This window comes from Loxodonta africana, chromosome 3 (assembly GCF_030014295.1).
Source record: "Loxodonta africana isolate mLoxAfr1 chromosome 3, mLoxAfr1.hap2, whole genome shotgun sequence".
NCBI classification, from domain to species: domain Eukaryota; kingdom Metazoa; phylum Chordata; class Mammalia; order Proboscidea; family Elephantidae; genus Loxodonta; species Loxodonta africana.
In genome coordinates, this window is record NC_087344.1 from 193,903,110 (window position 1) to 193,922,429 (window position 19,320).

Below are 19,320 nucleotides of genomic sequence, written 5' to 3' on the forward strand. Positions count from 1 at the left end.
ACAGAAGATCTAAAAGGTGGGATATTCTTAGCAGTTCATCTAAAACTACTTCCTAGTGGTAATTCCTGGTCTACTTCTTCTATATACCTTGTCAGGGACAAATTTCCACTAAAACTCTTGTATTTCTCAGAGATGTGAAAATTCCTTATTCAATCATTTAGAAGATGGTCCTGTTTTCATTTTATTTTTTGCAGAAAATCATGAAGAATAAATGCATATTCTATGAAATACAAGATGATACAGAGAAGATGGAAGTAATGGTGTATGGACGATTAACGCAGGTCAAATGTGAGGAAGGTGATGAATGTCAATTCATCTGCTTTGAATTGGCATTAAATGTGGACAGGAGGCAGCTGAGATCTGTACTTCATAGTTTCCTCAAGGTGAGAACTGCTTGGTTAATACCATTCTCCTATCACGGTGGATTACTTCATTTAGGTTTAGGAAAACTAGACTGCTGCTATTACACCGAGATTTCAGTAGGTAGCAAAAGAATTAACCCTTGCTCTTTAATATGCACAAACTTTCTCTTTTTGTCTCCTTTTTTCCTTTCATTTCTTTCCTTCCTTCCTTCCTTAAAGAAGGGTATTTTTAATTATATTGAAGAAAGAAAATTCAGAGGTGCTTTCTTTTTTTTTTTTTCAAATGATATGATACCTAGGTTAAATATTAAAGAATTGGTAAAATCTACCAAGCCTGAGAGAGAAGAATTTGGGCTTGATTAAGGTAGATTTGTTTCAAACCCTGGCTCTGAGATTTTTCTTTTTGCCTGAGGAAATGAAATGCCATGAACCTCAGGTTCCTTAGCTGGAAAATGGGGGAAATATTTTCAACCTCAAAAAGTAGTCCTGAAGATTTGATGAGATAGTACATAGACATCATTTATAACAGTGACTCACAAATCATGAGCATTCAATATATTGTAGCTATTACTGTCAGCTTCACATACACAAATGAAAAAAAAATGGAGAGTAACCTTCTAGAAAAAAGAACACTGCATATAATGATCCAAAACTGTTAAGCACCATAAGGTGTTTCAGAAAATCATAATTTTGGTAAATGTGGAGTGGAGGGAGCCAGATAATGATTGGTCTTTTGTCAAAAGCTAAGGAACACAAATTTCATAGTAAAGAATGAAAGAGAGAGAGGGAGAAGGAAGAAAGGGAAGAAGGGAGGAAGAAAGGCAGAAAGAGAGAAAAGAAACATATGTGGAATGGAAATGAAGGCTTTTTAGGAGGAGAACCCATGATGTTCTGACAGCAAGCTAGAATATGTTAGAAGTAGGTCCCTGGAGATGGCAAGATCACTTAGAAGGTTATTGCAGAAACCCAAACAAGAAGTGAAAAGTATAGGCAGCCTTAGGCAGATGAAGAGGAAAGCCTTGTATTATTAGCTACCTTCTGACTACTTACAGGATATTGGTAAGGGAGAAGAAGGGTTCAAAGATAATTTCCAGGTGGCTATCACAGGCATCTGGGGGTTAACTGGTGGAAACCCCAGGTTCTTGTTCCACATGACTCCTATGGGCCAATAAACAAGACCGAGGTGGAAGAACAGGAAAGCACCAGCTGGAACTGTTCTCACCAAAACTGTTCCCAAGGGTGAGGAGACAAGTTACATTTAAAGGGTTTACAAGTTGTTGTTGTTGTTAGGTGCCATCGAGTCGATTCTGACTTATAGCAACCCTATGCACAACAGAACGAAACACTGCCCAGTCCTGTGCCATCCTTACAATCGTTTTTATGCTTGACCTCATTCTTGCAGCCACTGTGTCAATCCACCTCGCTGAGGGTCTTCCTCTTTTCCGCTGAACCTGTGCTCTGCCAAGCATGATATCCTTCTCCAGAGACTGATCCCTCCTGACAACATGTCCAAAGTATGTAAGACGCAGTCTCGCCATCCTTGCCTCTAAGGAGCATTCTGGCTGTACTTCCTCCAACACAAATTTGTTCATTCTTTTGGCAGTCCATGGTATATTCAATATTCTTCACCAACACCACAATTCAAAGGCATCAACTCTTCTTTGGTCTTCCTTATTCGCTGTCCAGCTTTTACATGCATATGATGAGATTGAAAATACCATGGCTTGGGTCAGGCGCAACTTAGTCTTCAAGGTGACATCTTTGCTCTTCCACACTTTGAAGAGGTCCTTTGCAGCAGATTTGCCCAATGCAATGCGTCTTTTGATTTCTTGACTGCTACTTCCATGGCTGTTGATTGTGGATCCAAGTAAAATGAAATCCTTGACAACTTCAATCTTTTCTCTGTTTATCATGATGTTGCTTATTGGTCCAGTTGTGAGGATGTTTGTTTTCTTTATGTTGAGGTGGTATCCATACTGAAGGCTGTGTTCTTTGATCTTCATTAGTAAGTGCTTCAAGTCCTCTTCACTTTCAGCAAACAAGGTTGTTTCATCTGCATGACGCAGGTTGTTAATGAGTCTTCCTCCAATCCTGATGCCCCATTCTTCTTCATATAGTCCAGCTTCTCATATTATCTGTTCAGCATACAGATTAAATAGGTATTGTGAAAGAATACAACCCTGACACACACCTTTCCTGACTTTAAAGCAATCAGTGTCCACTTGTTCTCTCCGAACAACTGCCTCTTGATCTATGTAAAGGTTCCTCATAAGCACAATTAACTGTTCTGGAATTCCCATTTTTTGCAGTGTTATCCGTAGTTTGTTATGATCTACACAGTCGAATGCCTTTGCATAATCAATAAAACACAGATAAACATCCTTCTGGTATTCTCTGCTTTCAGCCAGGATCCACCTGACATCAGCAATGATATCCCTGGTTCCAAGTCCTCTTCTGAAACCGGCCTGAATTTCTGGCAGTTCCCTGTCGATATACTGCTGCAACCATTTTTGAATGTCAGTTTGTTGTACTGTGGGGGCTTGTGTGTTGTTGTGATCCTGGAAGCTATGCCACCGATATTCAGATACCAGCAGGGTCACCCATGGAGGACAGGTTTCAGCTGAGCTTCCAGACTAAGACCGACTAGGAAGAAGGACCCAGCAGTCTATTTTTGAAAATCATTAGCCAGTGAAAACCTTATGAATAGGAGTGGAACATTGTCTGATATAGTGCTGGAAGATGAGCCCCCCAGGTTGGAAAGCACTCAAAAGATGACTGGGAAAGAGCTGCCTCCTCAAAGTAGAGTCGACCTTAATGATATGGATGGAATAAAGCTTTTGGGACCTTCATTTGCTGATGTGGCATGACTCAAAATGAGAAGAAACAGCTGCAAACATCCATTAATCATTGGAACCTGGAATGTATGACGTGGAATGAAATGGAATGCATAAACATCGATATCCTAGGCATTAGTGAGCTGAAATAGACTGGTGTTGGCCATTTTGAATTAGACAATCATATAGTCTGCTCTGCTGGGAATAACAACTCAAAGAGGAAAGGTGTTGCATTCATAGTCAAAAAGGACGTTTCAAGACCTATCCTGAAGTACAACGCTGTCAGTGATAGAATAATATCCATACCCCTACAAGGAAGACCAGTTAATACAACTATTATTCAAATTTACGCACCAACCACCAGGGCCAACGATGAAGAAATAGAAGATTTTTATCAGCTGCTGCAGTCCGAAATTGATCAAACATGCAATCAAGATGCATTGATAATTACTGGCAATTGGAATACGAAAGTTAGAAACAAAGAAGAAGGATCAGTAGTTGGAAAATATGGCCTTGGTGATAGAAACAATATGAGAGATCAAATGATAGAATTTTGCAAGACCAACAACTTCTTCATTGCAAATACCTTCTTTCACCAACATAAACGGCAACTATACACATGGACCTCGCCAGATGGAACACACAGAAATCAAATTGACTACATCTGTGGAAAGAGACAATGGAAAAGCTCAATATCCTCAGTCACAACAAGGCCAGGGGCCGACTGTGGAACAGACCATCCATTGCTCATATGCAAGTTCAAGCTGAAACTGAAGAAAATCAGAGCAAGTCCACCACAGGAGCCAAAATATGACCTTGAGTATATCCCACCTGAATTTAGAGACCATCTCAAGAATAGACTGACGCATTGAATACCAGTGACCAAAGGCCAGACGGGTTGTGGAATGACATCAAGGACATCATCCATGAAGATAGCAAGAGGTCATTGAAAAGACAGGAAAGAAAGAAAAGACCGAGATGGATGTCAGAGGAGACTCTGAAACTTGCTCTTGAGCATCGAGCAGCTAAAGCAAAAGGGAGAATTGATGAAGTAAAAGAATTGAACAGAAGATTTCAAAGGGCGACTTGAAAGACAAAGTAAAGTATTATAATGACATGTGCAAAGAGCTGGAGCTGGAAAACCAAAAGGGAAGAACACGCTCAGCATTTCTCAAGCTGAAAGAACCGAAGAAAAAATTCAAGCCTCGAGTTGCAATAGTGAATGATTCTATGGGGAAAATATTAAACGACACAGGAAGCATCAAAAGAAGATGGAAGGAATACACAGAGTCATTATAGCAAAAAGAATTGGTCGATGTTCAACTGTTTCAAGAGGTGGCATGTGATGAGGAACCGATGGTACTGAAGGAAGAAGTCCAAGCTGCTCTGAAGGCATTGGTGAAAAACAAGGCTCCAGGAATTGATGGAATATCAATTGAGATGTTTCAACAAAGAGATGCAGTGCCGGAGGTGCTCACTCGTCTAGAGAAATATGGAAGGCAGCTTCCTGGACAACTGACTGGAAGAAATCCATATTTATGCCTATTCCCAAGAAAGGTGATCCAACTGAATGTGGAAATTATAGATCAATATCATTAATATCCCACGCAAGCAAAATTTTGCTGAAGATCATTCAAAAATGGGTTTACAAGTAGGGAGTTCATACAAATTACGTCAGCAACAGTCTTAATCATACTACGCAATAGGGCTTTTACATAAAACCACCAAACAAAAGCAGGATTCAAATCTAAAGCTGGGGGTGGGGGGAGGTGTAGAGTAAGCCCAGCAAAGAAAAGAAGATTTTTAATGCAATGCTGTGGGGGAGGAAGCCAAGCAAAGAAAACAGTACTTTTAATGCAACACTGTGGGGGCCCTGTCTCATGGATGATGATGGTACTGTTCACTAAAAAAGGACACCGTAGGAAGAGCAGATTTCAGAGAACAAAAATGTGTTGTTTTCAACAGGTTAGGTTTGAAGTGACTGTAGGGCTCAGAATGAGCCAGAGACTCTTCTAAGGCCTTCCATGTATTAACTTATTAACTCATTTAATACTTTGTGGTAAACAACAGCCAAGGGAGGGAAAGGATGATCAACAGAGCCCATAACAAACCTAAAAGACCAAGGATTCCCCTGAGCATTTCAGAACACGGTGGTATCTGCCTTTAGTGAAATGTGCATCCTGGTCAACAACAGACAGAGGTGGCTGGGTCTACATGACAAAGTACATGCTCTTTGTCACACTCAAGCACACCCCTTTGGGATTCGTGGTAACACTAACCCAAGCTAACATTGGAATCCAAACAAATAAAATACAGATGCTGATATATCCAGACACGCAAAAATGCACACACTCTCAGATCTCTATTTCTTGGATCCATCATTGCAAATGTCCCAACATTTATCCTCCCAGCAACTGCATCAGAAATACCTTTTGAACCCTCTTCTCACCTTTCTTCCTGTATCAAAATCTTCCCCTCACTTTCCGACATTGGGTACACCAGCTCCTTCCTCTCTGCTGTTGCTACTTGACTCCTCCTGTCCAGTCCACAGGTGCTCTTGGGTATGAGTGAATATTTGATTTCAGGCTCCCAATTGAGGGAGGTGGATGGTAGCTAAAGGACAGGAGTACATTTAAGGACATAGGTGAGAGTGAGAGAAAAGACTTTAAAAAGGGATGAGGGAAAAGAATGTAGCCCAAGAGGAGTAGGTAACTACAGATTGAGTGAAGGGAAATATGTATGACCAGCTGCATTTCAATTTATCTATCTTTATCTCTTTATTCTTCAAGGTTATCAAGACCAAACAACACACCAAATGGCCCCTCCATCCTCATTCAAGTACAGAAACTAGATTAGAGCCCTTCTTCTAAAACCCTGGATGTCATCATAAAGATGTTGATGGAGAAGAGACCCAGATATGGAAAAAGAAACATATACGTATATCTAGTTGAAATATGCAATATATTTGCCAGCTATTAGCTCTTGGTAACTGCATTAGAATTTTTTTGTGTGCGTGTGTGTTTCCTAAGTAGCATATTTTTGTGTATAATTTTTATAATTTGAAAAAAAATAAAAACCTTCTCCCCCCACACCTCCAAAGGTGCTTCCTAAGAGTCTCTAATCCATTTGTCAGTTGCTTAAAAGCAAATGTTTTGTGACCTGTAAATCAAGATGAGGCACACAGGCCCACACTCTGGGTGTCATGGATTGAATTATGTCACCCCAAACATGTGTGTATTAACTTTGTTAGGCCATGATCCCCAGTATTGCATGGTTGTCCTCAATTTTGTGATTGCAATTTTATGTTAAAGAGGATTAGGGTGGGATTGTAACACCACCCTTACGCAGGTCACATCCCTAATCCAATGTAAAGGGAGTTTCCCTGAGGTGTGGCCTGCGCCACCTTTTATCTCTCAAGAGATAAAAAGGAAAGGGAAGCAATCAGAGAGTGGGAGCCTCATAACACCAAGAAAGCAGCGCTGGGAGCAGACCTCGTCCTTTGGACCTGAGGTTCCTGCACTGAGAAACTCCCAGACCAAGGAAAGACTGACGACAAGGAACTTCCTCCCAAGCTGACATAGAAAGAAAGCCTACCGTGGACCGACACACTGAATTCAGACTTCTAGCCTACTGGACTATGAGGGAATAAACTTCTCTTTATTAAAGCCATTTACTTGCGGTATTTCCATTATAGTGACACTAGATGACTAAGACAGTGGGATCTTCAGAGGAGAAGGCCCTGGCTAAGAATAAACAGTCTGTGACACAGTGGTTAAGAGCTCGGCTACTAACCAAAAGATCAGCAGTCGAATCCACCAGCCGCTCCTTGAAAACCCTATAGGGCGGTTCTACTCTGTTCTATAGGGTTGCTATGTGTCAGAATCAACTCAGCGGCAATGGGTTGGTTGGTTTGCCCTACCCCAAGGAACACGGGCAAAGGGGTGGATAGGGCTGAAATCCAGCCTGTACTTCCATTACCAAGCCCTTTTTCCTGAAGAGGAACTGCTTTAGCTCAGAACAAGCGATATCTTTTCAGAATTAGCTTCTCAGAGAGGACATAACTGGGTAATTTGACTGCCCAAAGAGGTACCTTCTGATGATCTGTATGAAGGCAGTAGTGTAGGTTAGAAGCATTTCTAGTCCTGTCTGATTTGAAATATCCCATTCATTTACCCAAGTAACAACAGCTCCTCAGTAGCTCTGCAGTCACATTTTCTGGCTCTACATTTCATATAAGAGTCCCTGGATGGTGCACATAGGTAATGCATTCAGCCGCTAACCCAAAGAGTCCACACAGAGGTGCCTTGGAAATTAGAGGCCTGGCAATCTACCATGAAAAAAATAGCCATTGAAAACCCTATGGAGCACTTCTCCTCTGACACACATGGGGTCTCCATGAGTTAAAGTCAATTTATTGACTCACCACACTTGTTTTTTTTGTGTGTGTGTGTGAGGGGGGAGGTTTAGATGCCGAGAATAAGATTTAGACATTTTTTGTTTCCTAGCCCAATATTATTCTATAGCATTCTGTTAGATATATTCAAGATAATTTTAGTCATCTTTAGAGACCAGATTTTGAAGGCCCTTGAAAAGTTATATAATCCAGTTTGTTCATCTGAAAATGAGAAAATTCAAGTCCAGAGAGGTTGGGTGAAGTGGTCAAAATTACAAGATCACTCAGCCAGTTAGGAAATAGATTTCCTCCTGAGAAAATATGAAAGATTACTAAAACCTCAAATTCAAATTTGATTTATGGACACTGAAAAAAAAGACTGCTTCATGAACAAATGATGTTTATATTCTGAGCTATTCCAATACTTCAAATTCATATTGCTTTCTGTAAACTTTCTGTTACTGACTGTTTTTGAGCATGTAGGTAATGGTGATTAAGAGTTAGAAAATGAATCATTTAAGTGACCTGCCCAATGCCGTTTTTCCCTTAATATCATGTTAATTTCCATTTAAGCATCTGTCTTCTAAGTATAAGGGTGCCCCTAAATGGAGATAAGCAAGAAATGACACTCCATCCAAAAGAGTTTGCCTCACTGATTTTTTTTCTTTTTTTGCTTATACAGCTTAGTCCTCTAATTCCATGCCCCCTACTTTATCTTATATTTTGCAATTTGCCTCATATCAGAGCCCCTCCTTAGAGGAAAGTAAGGAAAAAGCTAGAGATTCTCCTAGATTTGTAGTGCATGGACCAAAGAGATGGCCTCAGCAGTCCACAGAGATGTTAATCTGCCACCAAAGATATCATAGAAATGTGGTTTCTACCAATGCAGGAGGCAAAGAAATAGCTCTGGGAGGATCTCTAGGGTATCATAGTATGCCTTCAACTAGAAGAGACAAACTCAACTGTACTGGCAATATTCTTTATAGCTGCATGGAGAGACATGGAAATTAATTGCATCATTTTTTATATATTTTACTCATCTTAAAATTTTCATGATTAATTTTAAAGTCATTCTTATGTATATTTTTATCCACCCATAAGATAAATGACTATATTTTTACTGTAAAAAAAAAAATCAAGTAAGTTGATATCCTTGTTGAAACCCGGAACAATCATACTTTTTTCTCCAAAGAAAATCATCATCATCAAGTTCATTGTGTATCATTCCAGACCCCAGATCTTTCCATTCATTTATATGTTTATATGTACATAAACAAATACATCTTTCTTTATAGAAATTGTAATTAGAATGCCTCAGTCTCCTCATTGTAAAAATAGTATTAATAATAAAAACAAAAAAACTCCATTGTCTGTTTTCATAATATTTAGTTTTGAGAGTTCTTTATAAATTCTGAAAGGCAGTTCTTTCTCAGTTATGTAACTGGCAAATATTAACTCACAATCTATAGCTTACCTTTTCATGCTGTTAACAGTATCTTTTTAAGAGAAGTTCATCATTTTGAAAAATTTCAAATTATGAAAAGTATTTTATATGTTGTGCTTTTGGTGTCATACCTAAAAAATCTTTGTCTAAGCCAAGATTCACAAAGGTTTTCTCTGTTTTCTTCCAGAAGTTTTACTTTAGGTTTTTACGTCTAAGTCAATGATCTATTTTGAATTCATTTTTGTATAAACAGTTAGGAATGGATAAAGGCTTATCTGTGCATTTGTTGAAAATATTACCCTTTTTTCGTTGAATTGTATTAGCCTCTTAGAAGAAAATCAGTTGATCAAGTATACTGGACTATATGAAGAAGAAAGGGCATCAGGATTTGAGAAAGACTCATTAACAACCTGGGTTATGCAGATGGTATAACCTTGCTTGCTGAAAGTGAAGAGAACTTGAAAGCACTTACTGACAAAGATCGAACACCACAGCTTCAGTATGGATTACACCTCATCAGAAAGAAAACAAAAATCCTCACAAATGGACCAATGAGCAACATCATGATAGATGGAGAAAAGACTGAAGTTGTCAAGGATTTCATTTTACTTGGATCCACAACCAACACTCGTGGAAACAGCAGTCAAGAAATCAAGAGATCCATTGCATTGGGCAAATCTGCTACAAAAAAAAAATCTTTAAAGTGTTGAAAAGCAAAGATGTCACCTTGAAGACTAAGGTGTGCCTGACACAAGCCATGGTATTTTCAATTGCCTCATATGCATGCAAAAGCTGGACAATGAATAAGGAAGACCGAGGAAGAATTGATGTCTTTGAATTGTGGTGTTGGCTAAGACTATTGAATATACCATGGACTGCCAAAAGAACGAACAAATCTGTGTTGGAGGAAGTGCAGCCAGAATGCTCCTTAGAGGCAAGGATGCCGAGACTGTGTCTCACATACTTTGGACATGTTATCAGGAGGGATCAGTCCCTGGAGAAAGGCATCATGCTTGTTAGAGGGTCAGTGGAAAAGAGGAAGACCTTCAACGAGGTGTATTGACACAGAGGCTGCAGCAGTAGGCTCAAGCATAGTGACAATTGTGAGGATGGCACAGGACTGGGGAGTGTTTCATTCTGTTGTGCATAGGGTCACTATGATTTGGAAGTGACTCGATGGCACAGCACCTAACAACAACAACAACAGCATTGCCCCTATTTTTTATTCCAGGATCTTTATCGTTTTAGATTTTATATTTAAGTCTTTAATCCATTTCGAGTTAGTTTTTGTGTATGGTGTGAGGCATGGATATTGCTTCATGTTTTTACAGACAGACATCCAGTTATGCCAAAACTTTTTGTTAGAGAGATTGTCTTTTCCCCATTTAACAGACTTTGGGTCTTTATCAAATATTAGCTTCTCATAGATGGATGAATTTATGTCTGGGTCCTCAATTCTGTTCCATTGGTCTATGTGTCTGTTGTTGTACCAGTACCAGGCTGTTTTGACTTCAGTGGCTGTATAATAAGCTCTAAAATCTGGAACTGTGAGGCCTCTCATTTTGTTCTTCTTCTTCAGTAATGCTTTACTTATTCAGGGCCTCTTCCCTTTCCATAAGAAGTTGGTGATTTGCTTCTCCATCTCATTAAAGAATGCTGTTGGAATTTGGATTGGGATTGCATTGTATCTGTGTCTTTTGGGTAGAATTGACGTTTTCACAATGTTAAGTCTTCCGATCCAAGAGCATGGTATGTTTTTTCACTTATGTAGGTCTCTGGTTTCCTACAGTAGTTTTTGTAGTTTTCTTTGTATAGGTCTTTGCATTCTCTTTTCTATCTAGATAGTTCTAGGTTTCAAATCTCTTCCTAACCCCTCTAGACCTCCTCCTTTTATTCAACCTATCTTTACCTGATTTCCTGACACTGAACATTGTGAGTGAAGTAAGGTTCCTGGATAATACCTTATTTAGTCACAGCTTATGTCTTATTCTGGTGTCTTCATCCTGAGCAGAAGCAGATGGTGCCCCAGGAGGACTCCTCCAAGAAGGAGGGTTGCAGAAAGGCCATATTGCAGCAATGGTGCTGAAAGCAGTGAAGCCATTCAAACTTGAGACCCTAAGAAGGGAAGGAGGAGATGATGTTTCATGCTTCAGTGGCTACTGAGCGTGAATTCTTTTTAGTAGAAATTTTCAATACAAAGCTAAAAGATAATGCGCCCCAAAGAGAATAATTATAATATCACAGTAGTGTTGGAACAATGGTTTTCTGGAGATAAATAGTACCCCATTTGTGTTTGATGCTGAATCTGACTGAAAGATCAGTGTCCCAAACCACATTTTCAGAAAAGCTGGTGAAACCCCAAATATCAATAAGCTTCAAACTCAACCTCTTGGAAAAGTTGTGAATGGGGTGTTTGTAATACAGAAGATAAGTTCCTATAAATAATTTTGTATTGATTAGTAAGAACAACTTATTCTCCACTCTGAGATTGAAGGGCCTTTAGAAATCATTCGTTTTAATGCTTTATATAGAGGAAAAACAAACATAAAAATCTGAACAAGTAAACCCAAAAAACTAATGTGCCACAAAGTTAATGATGTAGCCAAACTCAAGTACATTAGAAGTCTTTTTATTCTCATGAAGCCGTCACCGTCCTGTTTCAACTTTTTTTTTTTTTACCCTTGTAGCCTCTGAAAAAGGGATTACTTCTCTGCATTATTTTTGTACTTTATAAATACATATGATTTTTATTTTAAGTGACTATCATTGTGATATATATACATATATGTGTGTATGTACATACACATACATATATACGTATATCTCCTATTGGTCCTGTTTTTCTGGAGTACTCTAATGCATTGATTAAAGATATAAATAACTAATTTCACAGAAAGAAAATACGTAAGGCTAGTGTTATGATTGAATTGCGTCTCCCAAAAATATGTGTCAATTTGGCTAGGCCATGATTTCCAATATCGTGTGGTTGTCCTCCATTTTGTGATCCTATGTAATTTTTCTCCATTTTTTGATGTGTTGTAAATCCTAACCTCTTCCTGTGGTTATAATCTCATTTGTAAATGGGTTATGTTTGTTATATTAATGAGGCTGGATTAGGTTATGTTTGCTATGTTAATGAGGTAGGATTAGAGTGTATATTGTTTCAATCTCTTTTGAGATATAAAAGAGATTAAACAAGCAAGCTAAGTAGCAGAGATGGGGGATGAGAGACGACAAGTCACATGAAGATCACCCAAGAGCAGAAGCTCCAGGAGACAAGGGCCTTCCTCTGAGTCGACAGAGAAAGACTTCCCCTAAAACTGGCACCCTGAATTCAGACTTATAGCCTCCTGAATTGTGAGAGAATAAATTTCTGTTTGTTAAAGTCACCCACTTATGGTATTTCTATTATAGCAGCACTAACCAACTAAGATAGCTAGTAAATGTGAAAATGTTGTCAACTTCCCTAATAACCAGAGAAACATAATTAAACAATGAACAAAACTCTGTTGTCCACTTATGATTTAGAAAGCTGAAAAGAGCCTCGCTCTCACACTTACAATAAAAAAGTTAAGTCATATAACCTGTGAAATCACAACCTTTTTGAAGTCATTAGAGAGCTGAGTTTGTAGGCAACCAACTATTCTAAAATCTAAGGAAAGACTTACACTTCCAAGGAGAGATGAGATGAAAACACTTGCTTACCTAGGAGCAGACAGTGGACTCTACATATGACACAAAATAAAATAATTTATCTATAATTTTTAATGAATTGCTAAAGGTTCCACTTGGGCTACCACGAGAATATAGAATCACTGGGAACGACAACCATGAGAATTTGTACCCACCTTCAGTCTTTTCCATAGTCCTGTGGTGCAATGAATTATTTAATATGGCCCATCTAGCCATGGTCTTCACGACTCACACGTGATGATTGAGTGGGACAATGCAAATAGAGTATATGGAACCTGTGACAGTTGGAACTATCTGTCAAATTGGCTAGGCCATAATTCCCAACATTGCATGGTTGTCCTCCATTTTATGTGTTGTGGATCCTGACCTCTACATGTTGATGAGGCAGGATTTGTACAGGGTGTGTTTTCAGCTTAGTTGCAACCTGGCAGGAGGGAGTGACTCAAGTCCCACCCTTACTGAAGTTACACTCCTCCCTGGAGTGTAGCCTGCATCTAAGATGTGTGTGTCCTGGCAAGGCTCTCTGCCTTTGCATCTGGACCTCAAGTCTGGTTCATGATCGATTGACCTCCTGCCTCTTGGGACTCTGCTGCCTGATCTGCCAATTCTGGGATTTTCCAGCCTCCACAGCCCCTTGGGCTGGAGGCCTATTGTCTGACCTGACTTGGCAGCTTCCACAGCCTTGTGAGCCAGCAGCCTGTGGTCTGAACTGCCGGTTTGGGTTCATCAGCTCCTGCAACCATGTGGGTGAGAAGAAGCCTACGCCTGCCCCACAAATTTGAGACTTGACAGCCTCCACAACCACATGAGTCATTTCCTTTATAAGTTGATGAGTTCTGTGGGACGTTGTAGCAAATTAGGGAACCCAAAGAGAGGAGGGAGAGTACTGAAGAGAGAGGGAGTAGTAGATGTTAGAAATGATGGGGTGGTACAGCAGTTTGGAAAAGCTGGACATTTGGGACATCTTTAACCTCCACATAATAGAAACCAGCTTTGTGCTGATCCTTATAAAATATGTTTGTTTAGGACCTAACTAGGTAATTTTTGAAAATATTGAGGAGAGACCGGGAGGTTGGAAAGAGCAGCCACTGTAGGAAATGCATGGACCCCTGCCTGAATTCTTCTCCACTACATATATATATATATATATATTTTTAATGGAACCAAAGTTTTAAACCTCTGGGGGAAAGGCAGCAAACCTTATAATCTTTGGAGCACAGGGAAAAATGCATTGTAACAGAGGGAAGCAAGCAGAAAAAAAAGTTGTTCTATCCCTGGGGAAACAGAAGGAATATATTCTGGCCATAGAACATTAGGGGTTTCTCACAGCTTGAGCAAAGGCAGAATCACAATGAAAATCCCATCCTCAAGACCAAGGGACACAGTGTCTATTAAATACTGAGGCTGAACCAAAACAATAGAGAACTCCCCACACACTGCTCCCCACTCTACTTCCTTTCACCAGGTTGAACAAGTATCAAACAACAAGTTAACTACATGCAAAGAAACGTTCTCTTTCCTGCTGATATAAAGGGAAGACTTAAAATCGATGGCGAGGCAAACACCAAGAATACACATCCGGCAAAATCCCTGGCACAAACACAGTGTAGCACTAGAGGAATTTTAAGTCCGTGGTAACCATAGCGATGCAACAAATCACATACTAGGCTCTACTCCTGACCAGATTGACTCAACCTCCACAGTAAAGTCATAGCGAAAGACAACCCATGCTCATTTACAGGCATACATACTATTGACCATCACAGACAGCTTTTAGCAAAAATTGTGAGGCAGACAAAGAAGCAAAGGAAAAAAAATGAATAAAACAAACAAAAAACACCATAAAGAGACAAATCACTAAAAAAGATCCTGATTTAGATATGGTACATATGTTGAAACTTTTAGATAGGAAATTTAAAATAGGTGGACAACATGCTATGGAGTAGCTCGACTCTATGCACACGTGGTTGCTATGAGTTGGGATCAACTTGACAGGAACTAAAAACAACAACAACATGCATCTTCAGATAGATAATTTTAATAGAAAAATGGGAACTATGAGGAAGAATCTAATGAAATAACTACAAATGAAAAAATACAGTTACAGAGATGAAGAATGCCTTCAATGGAATCACCAGGAGGCTTGCTCCATTACAGGAAAGAATCAATAAACTTGAAGATAACCTATTGCTGTCAAGTCGATTTTCACTCATAGTGACCCTACAATAGAGCTGCCCCATAGTTTCCAAGGCTATAATCTCCACGGAAGCAGGCTGTTACACCTTTCTCCTATGAAGCAGCTGGTAGGTTTTGACCACCGACCTTTTGGTTAGCTGCCTAATGCTTAACCACTGCACTCCCAGGGCTCCTGAACTTGAAGATGGGTCAATAAAAATTTACTCAAACTGAAACACAAAGAGAAAGAAAGTGAAAAGGGGAGGGGGGTGAAAAAGAAATCAGAAGGTCTACGAGATGTGGGACAATATCCAGAGATTTAATATATGTGTCACTAGAGTTCCAGAAGGAGGAGAGAGAATGGAGCATAAGAAATATTTGAAGAGATGAAGTCCAAGAATTATTCAAAAGTAATGAGAGACATCAAACCACATATCCAAAAAGCTCAGCAAACATAAATCAGAATAATACCCCCCTGTACACTCCCCTAGGCGTATCATACTTGAAGTACTAAAAACCAAAGGCAAAAAAATCTTGAGGCAGCCAGATAAAAATGACACATTATATATTACACAGGTACAAATATAAGAGTTACAGCAAACTTCTTGTCAGATACTATGCAAGCCAGAAAACTATGGACTGACAGGTTAAAGTTCTGACAGAAAAAACAAAATCTGTCAAACCAGAATTTAGAACCAGTAAAAATATCATTGAAAAACAGAGGAGAAAAAAAGATACTTTCAGGAAAATGAAATTCAGAGAATTTATTGCAAGAAATTGTGCAGTTAAAAAAATGTTTTAAAAGTTCTTTAGGAAAAAAAAAAATACCAACAGATACTTGGATCTACACAAAAATCTATCTTGAAAAGTGGCGTAAAAACGTAATATAAAATTCATTTTTTAAAAAGTGCTTTCTGTGAAGAACCAAAAAGTATATATTTTAAGCTTTGTGGGATGTACAGTTTCTGTTGCAGCTACTTAACTCTGCCACTGACTTTTAAAGCAGTTAAAGAAAATACATAAATGAATGAGCATGTCTCTGTTCCAATAAAACTTCATTATGGAGGCTGAAATTTGAATGTTATACAATTTTAATGTGTCACAAAGTATTTTTCTTTTGATTTTTCCAATCAGTAAAAAAGTATAAAAACTGCTTTTAGCTTGTGGGTTATACAAAAACAGGTGGCAGACTCAAAAAAAAAAAAAAAAACAGGCAACAGGCCAGACTTGGCCCAGGGATCATAGTTTGACAACCCTTGGTCTAAAGCAAAAATAGTAACAATGTATTGTGTGTCTGTAGACTATTCGAGAAATGTGAAATGGAGAAATTAGAAGTATGTTTTTGGAAGGTCCTTACAAAACACATGAAGCAGTGTAATATTATTTGAAGATACAGTCCAATTAATTAAAGAGGTATATTGCAAGCCCTAGAGAAATCACTGAAATTTTTAAAGAAATATAAACAGTGAGATAATTTTGTGGTGCTGGAAAAAGGGTAGACATATAGATGAATGGAAGAGAACAGAGTCCAGAAATGGACCCACACATACATGATCAACTGATTTTCTGTTGTTGTTGCTGTTAGGTGCCGTGGAGTCGGTTCCGACTCATAGCGACCCTATGTACCACAGAACGAAACCCTGCCAGGTCCTGCACCATCCTTACAATCATCATTATGCTTGAGCCCATTGTTGCAGCCATTGTGTCAGTGCATCTTGTTGAGGGTCTTATTCTTTTCCGCTGACCCTGTACTTTACCAAGCATGATGCCCTTCTCTAGGGACTGATCTCTTCTGATAACATGTCCAAAGTATGTGAGACATAGTCTCACCATCCTTGCTTCTAAGGAGCATTCTGGTTATACTTCTTCCAAGACAGATTTGTTCATTCTTTTGGCAGATTGAATAGACATGGTGAAAGGATACAACCCCGACACACACCTTTAACTAACTTTAAATCATGCAGCGTCCCCTTGTTCTGTTCAAACAACTGCCTTTTGATCCATGTACAGATTCCTCATGATCACAATTAAGCGTTCCAGAATTCCCATTCTCTGCAATATTATACATAATTTGTTATCGTACACACAGTCAAATGCCTTAGCATAGTCAATAAACCACAGGTAAACATCTTTCTAGTATTCTCTGCTTTTAGCCAGGATCCATCTAACATCAGCAATGATACCCCTACTTCCACATCCTCTTCTAAATGTGGCTTGAATTTCTGGCAGTTCCCTGTTGATATACTGCTACAGCCACTTTTGAATGATCTTCAGCAAAATTTTGCTTGCATGTGATGTTAATGATATTGTTCGATAATTTCCACACTCGATTGGATCATCTTTCTTGTGAATAGGCATAAATAAGGATCTCTTCCTTTTTTTTTTTTTTTTTTCCAGTCAGTTGGCCAGAGAGCTGTCTTCCAAATTTCTTGACATAAATGAGTGAATAGTTCCAGAACTGCATTCATCTGTGGAAACATCTCAATAGGTATTCCCTTAATTCCTGGAGTCTTGTTTTTCGCCAATTCCTTCAGTGCAATTTGGACTCCTTCCTTCAGTACCATCAGTTCCTGATCATATGCTACCTCCTGAAACAGTTGAATGTTGACCAGTTTTTCACGGTATACTGACTCTGTGTATTCCTTTCATCTTCTTTTGATGTGTCTTGTGTTATTTAATACTTTCCTTGTAAAATCCTTCAATACTGCAACTCGGGATTGAATTTTTTCTTCACTTCTTTCAGTTTGAGAAACTGCACGTGCGTTCTTCCCTTTTGGTTTTCTAGCTCCAGGTCTTTTTACATGTCCTTATAATACTTTGCTTTGCCTTCTCAAGCTGCCCTTTGAAATCTTCTGTTCAGCTTTTTTACTTCAACATTTCTTCCTTTTGCTTTAGTTTACTCAACGTTCAAAAGCAAGTTTTAGAGTCTCTTCTGACAACCATTTTTGCCTTTTCTTTCCTGTCTTTTTAATGACCGAATCAACTAGGCCTGAAAATGAAGGCACTAACTAGAGCCCATATCTGGCCATTGTTGGCAGTTGGAAAAAAAAAGAGAAGAGAGAAAGGTTTAAACACAGAAAAAAAATTCTTTGATGCTTTTGAGGTTGCAAGGGTGGGGAAGGAGGGGAAGGGGAAATCACTAACTAGACAATAGACGAGCGTCAACTTCAGTGACAGAAAGGACAGCACACAATATATGGGAAGTCAATAAAACTGAACAAAAGCAAAAGCATAGAAGTTTCCTAGACACACCCAAATACTTTGAGGGACCTAGTAGCTGTGGCTGAGGGCTGGAAATCATAGTCTGAGGGGATATCTAGGTCAATGGGATAACATAGTTCCTAAAGAAAATGTTCTACATCCCATATTGGTGAGTAGCATCTGGGGTCTTAAAACCTTGCGAGCAGCCATCTAAGATACATCAATTGGTCCTATCCAATCTGGAGCAAAAAAGAAAGAAGAAAACCAAAGACACAAGGAAAACATTAGCTCAAAGGACTAAAGGAACACATAAGCCAGAGATTCCATCAGCCTGAGACCAGGACTAGGTGGTGCCTGGCTACCACTAACAACCCCTCTGACAGGGATCACAGCAGACAGTCCCATCCAGGGTGGGAGAAAAATGTAGAACAGAATTCAAATTCACAAAAATTAGCAGACTTACTGGTCTGACAGAGACTGGAGGAACCCACGAAATGACAGCCCCTAGACACTCTGCTAACCCAGAGCTGAAACTATTCCTGTAGCCCACTTTTCCGACAAAGATTAGTCAGGACTATAAAACAGAAAATAACACATGCTAGAGACATGCTTCTTAGCTCAATCAAATATAAGAGACCAAGTGGGCATCTCCTGTCCAAATGTAAGACCAAAAAGTCAGGAAGGGACAGCAATTGGATGAACAGGCACAGGGAACCTGGGGTGGAAAGGGGGAACATGCTGTCACATTATGGGGATTGAAACAAATGTCAAAAAACAATATGTATATAAATTTTTGAATGAGAAATTAACTTGAGCTGTAAACTTTCACCTAAAGCACAATAAAAATAAATAAATAATACAAAGAAAAAACACAGAAGAATGATTTCAAGTCCTTTGTTCAAATGAGATAATACAATATGGTACCTGAGAATACAGGTGTTGGAGGCAGACTCCTAGCCTGAGTCCTTACTTTACCATCTATCATGTGTAAAGAGCACTTCAGATCTCTGAAGCATTGCTAAGGCAAAAAGGGTAAGTCTGACCCTGTCCTCTTCTATCGACTCTATTAGAATGCACAATGTTCTTGTTCCCCCATCCAAAACTGTCTGGATACTCGTTCTACTCTGTTAAAAATGAGTACAGAGGGAGACCTTGGTCAGAGTTCCTACAAGTGAGTTAAAAGTGGAATTAAAAAGTAAAATCAATTCTACATTTTAT

At 39.1% G+C, this 19,320-nt stretch overlaps 2 protein-coding genes across 6 annotated transcripts in view; both read left to right on the top strand.

Annotated features, from left to right (window-relative positions):
- LOC100662402 (gamma-interferon-inducible protein 16) overlaps positions 1–8,953 on the top strand; it is an 84,755-nt gene extending 75,802 nt beyond the window's left edge. For 4 of the 5 annotated variants that reach the window (XM_064282776.1, XM_023554150.2, XM_023554151.2 and 1 more), the window contains 2 exons: positions 195–383; positions 5,986–8,953. In XM_064282776.1, coding sequence (XP_064138846.1) covers positions 195–383; positions 5,986–6,066 — 270 coding nt within the window. In that variant the 3' untranslated portion in view covers positions 6,067–8,953. Of the gene's footprint in view, positions 1–194; positions 384–1,764; positions 1,877–5,985 lie in introns of all 5 variants that reach the window. The other variant, XM_064282775.1, reaches the window with a different exon arrangement.
- On the top strand, positions 7,093–16,096 carry LOC111751912 (interferon-inducible protein AIM2). The gene is given in 5 exon segments (XM_023553946.2): positions 7,093–7,096; positions 11,004–11,080; positions 11,083–11,151; positions 11,153–11,243; positions 11,246–16,096. Coding segments are annotated over 5 exon segments (474 nt in total). The 3' UTR covers positions 11,479–16,096.
- Positions 16,097–19,320: the final 3,224 nt, after the last annotated feature.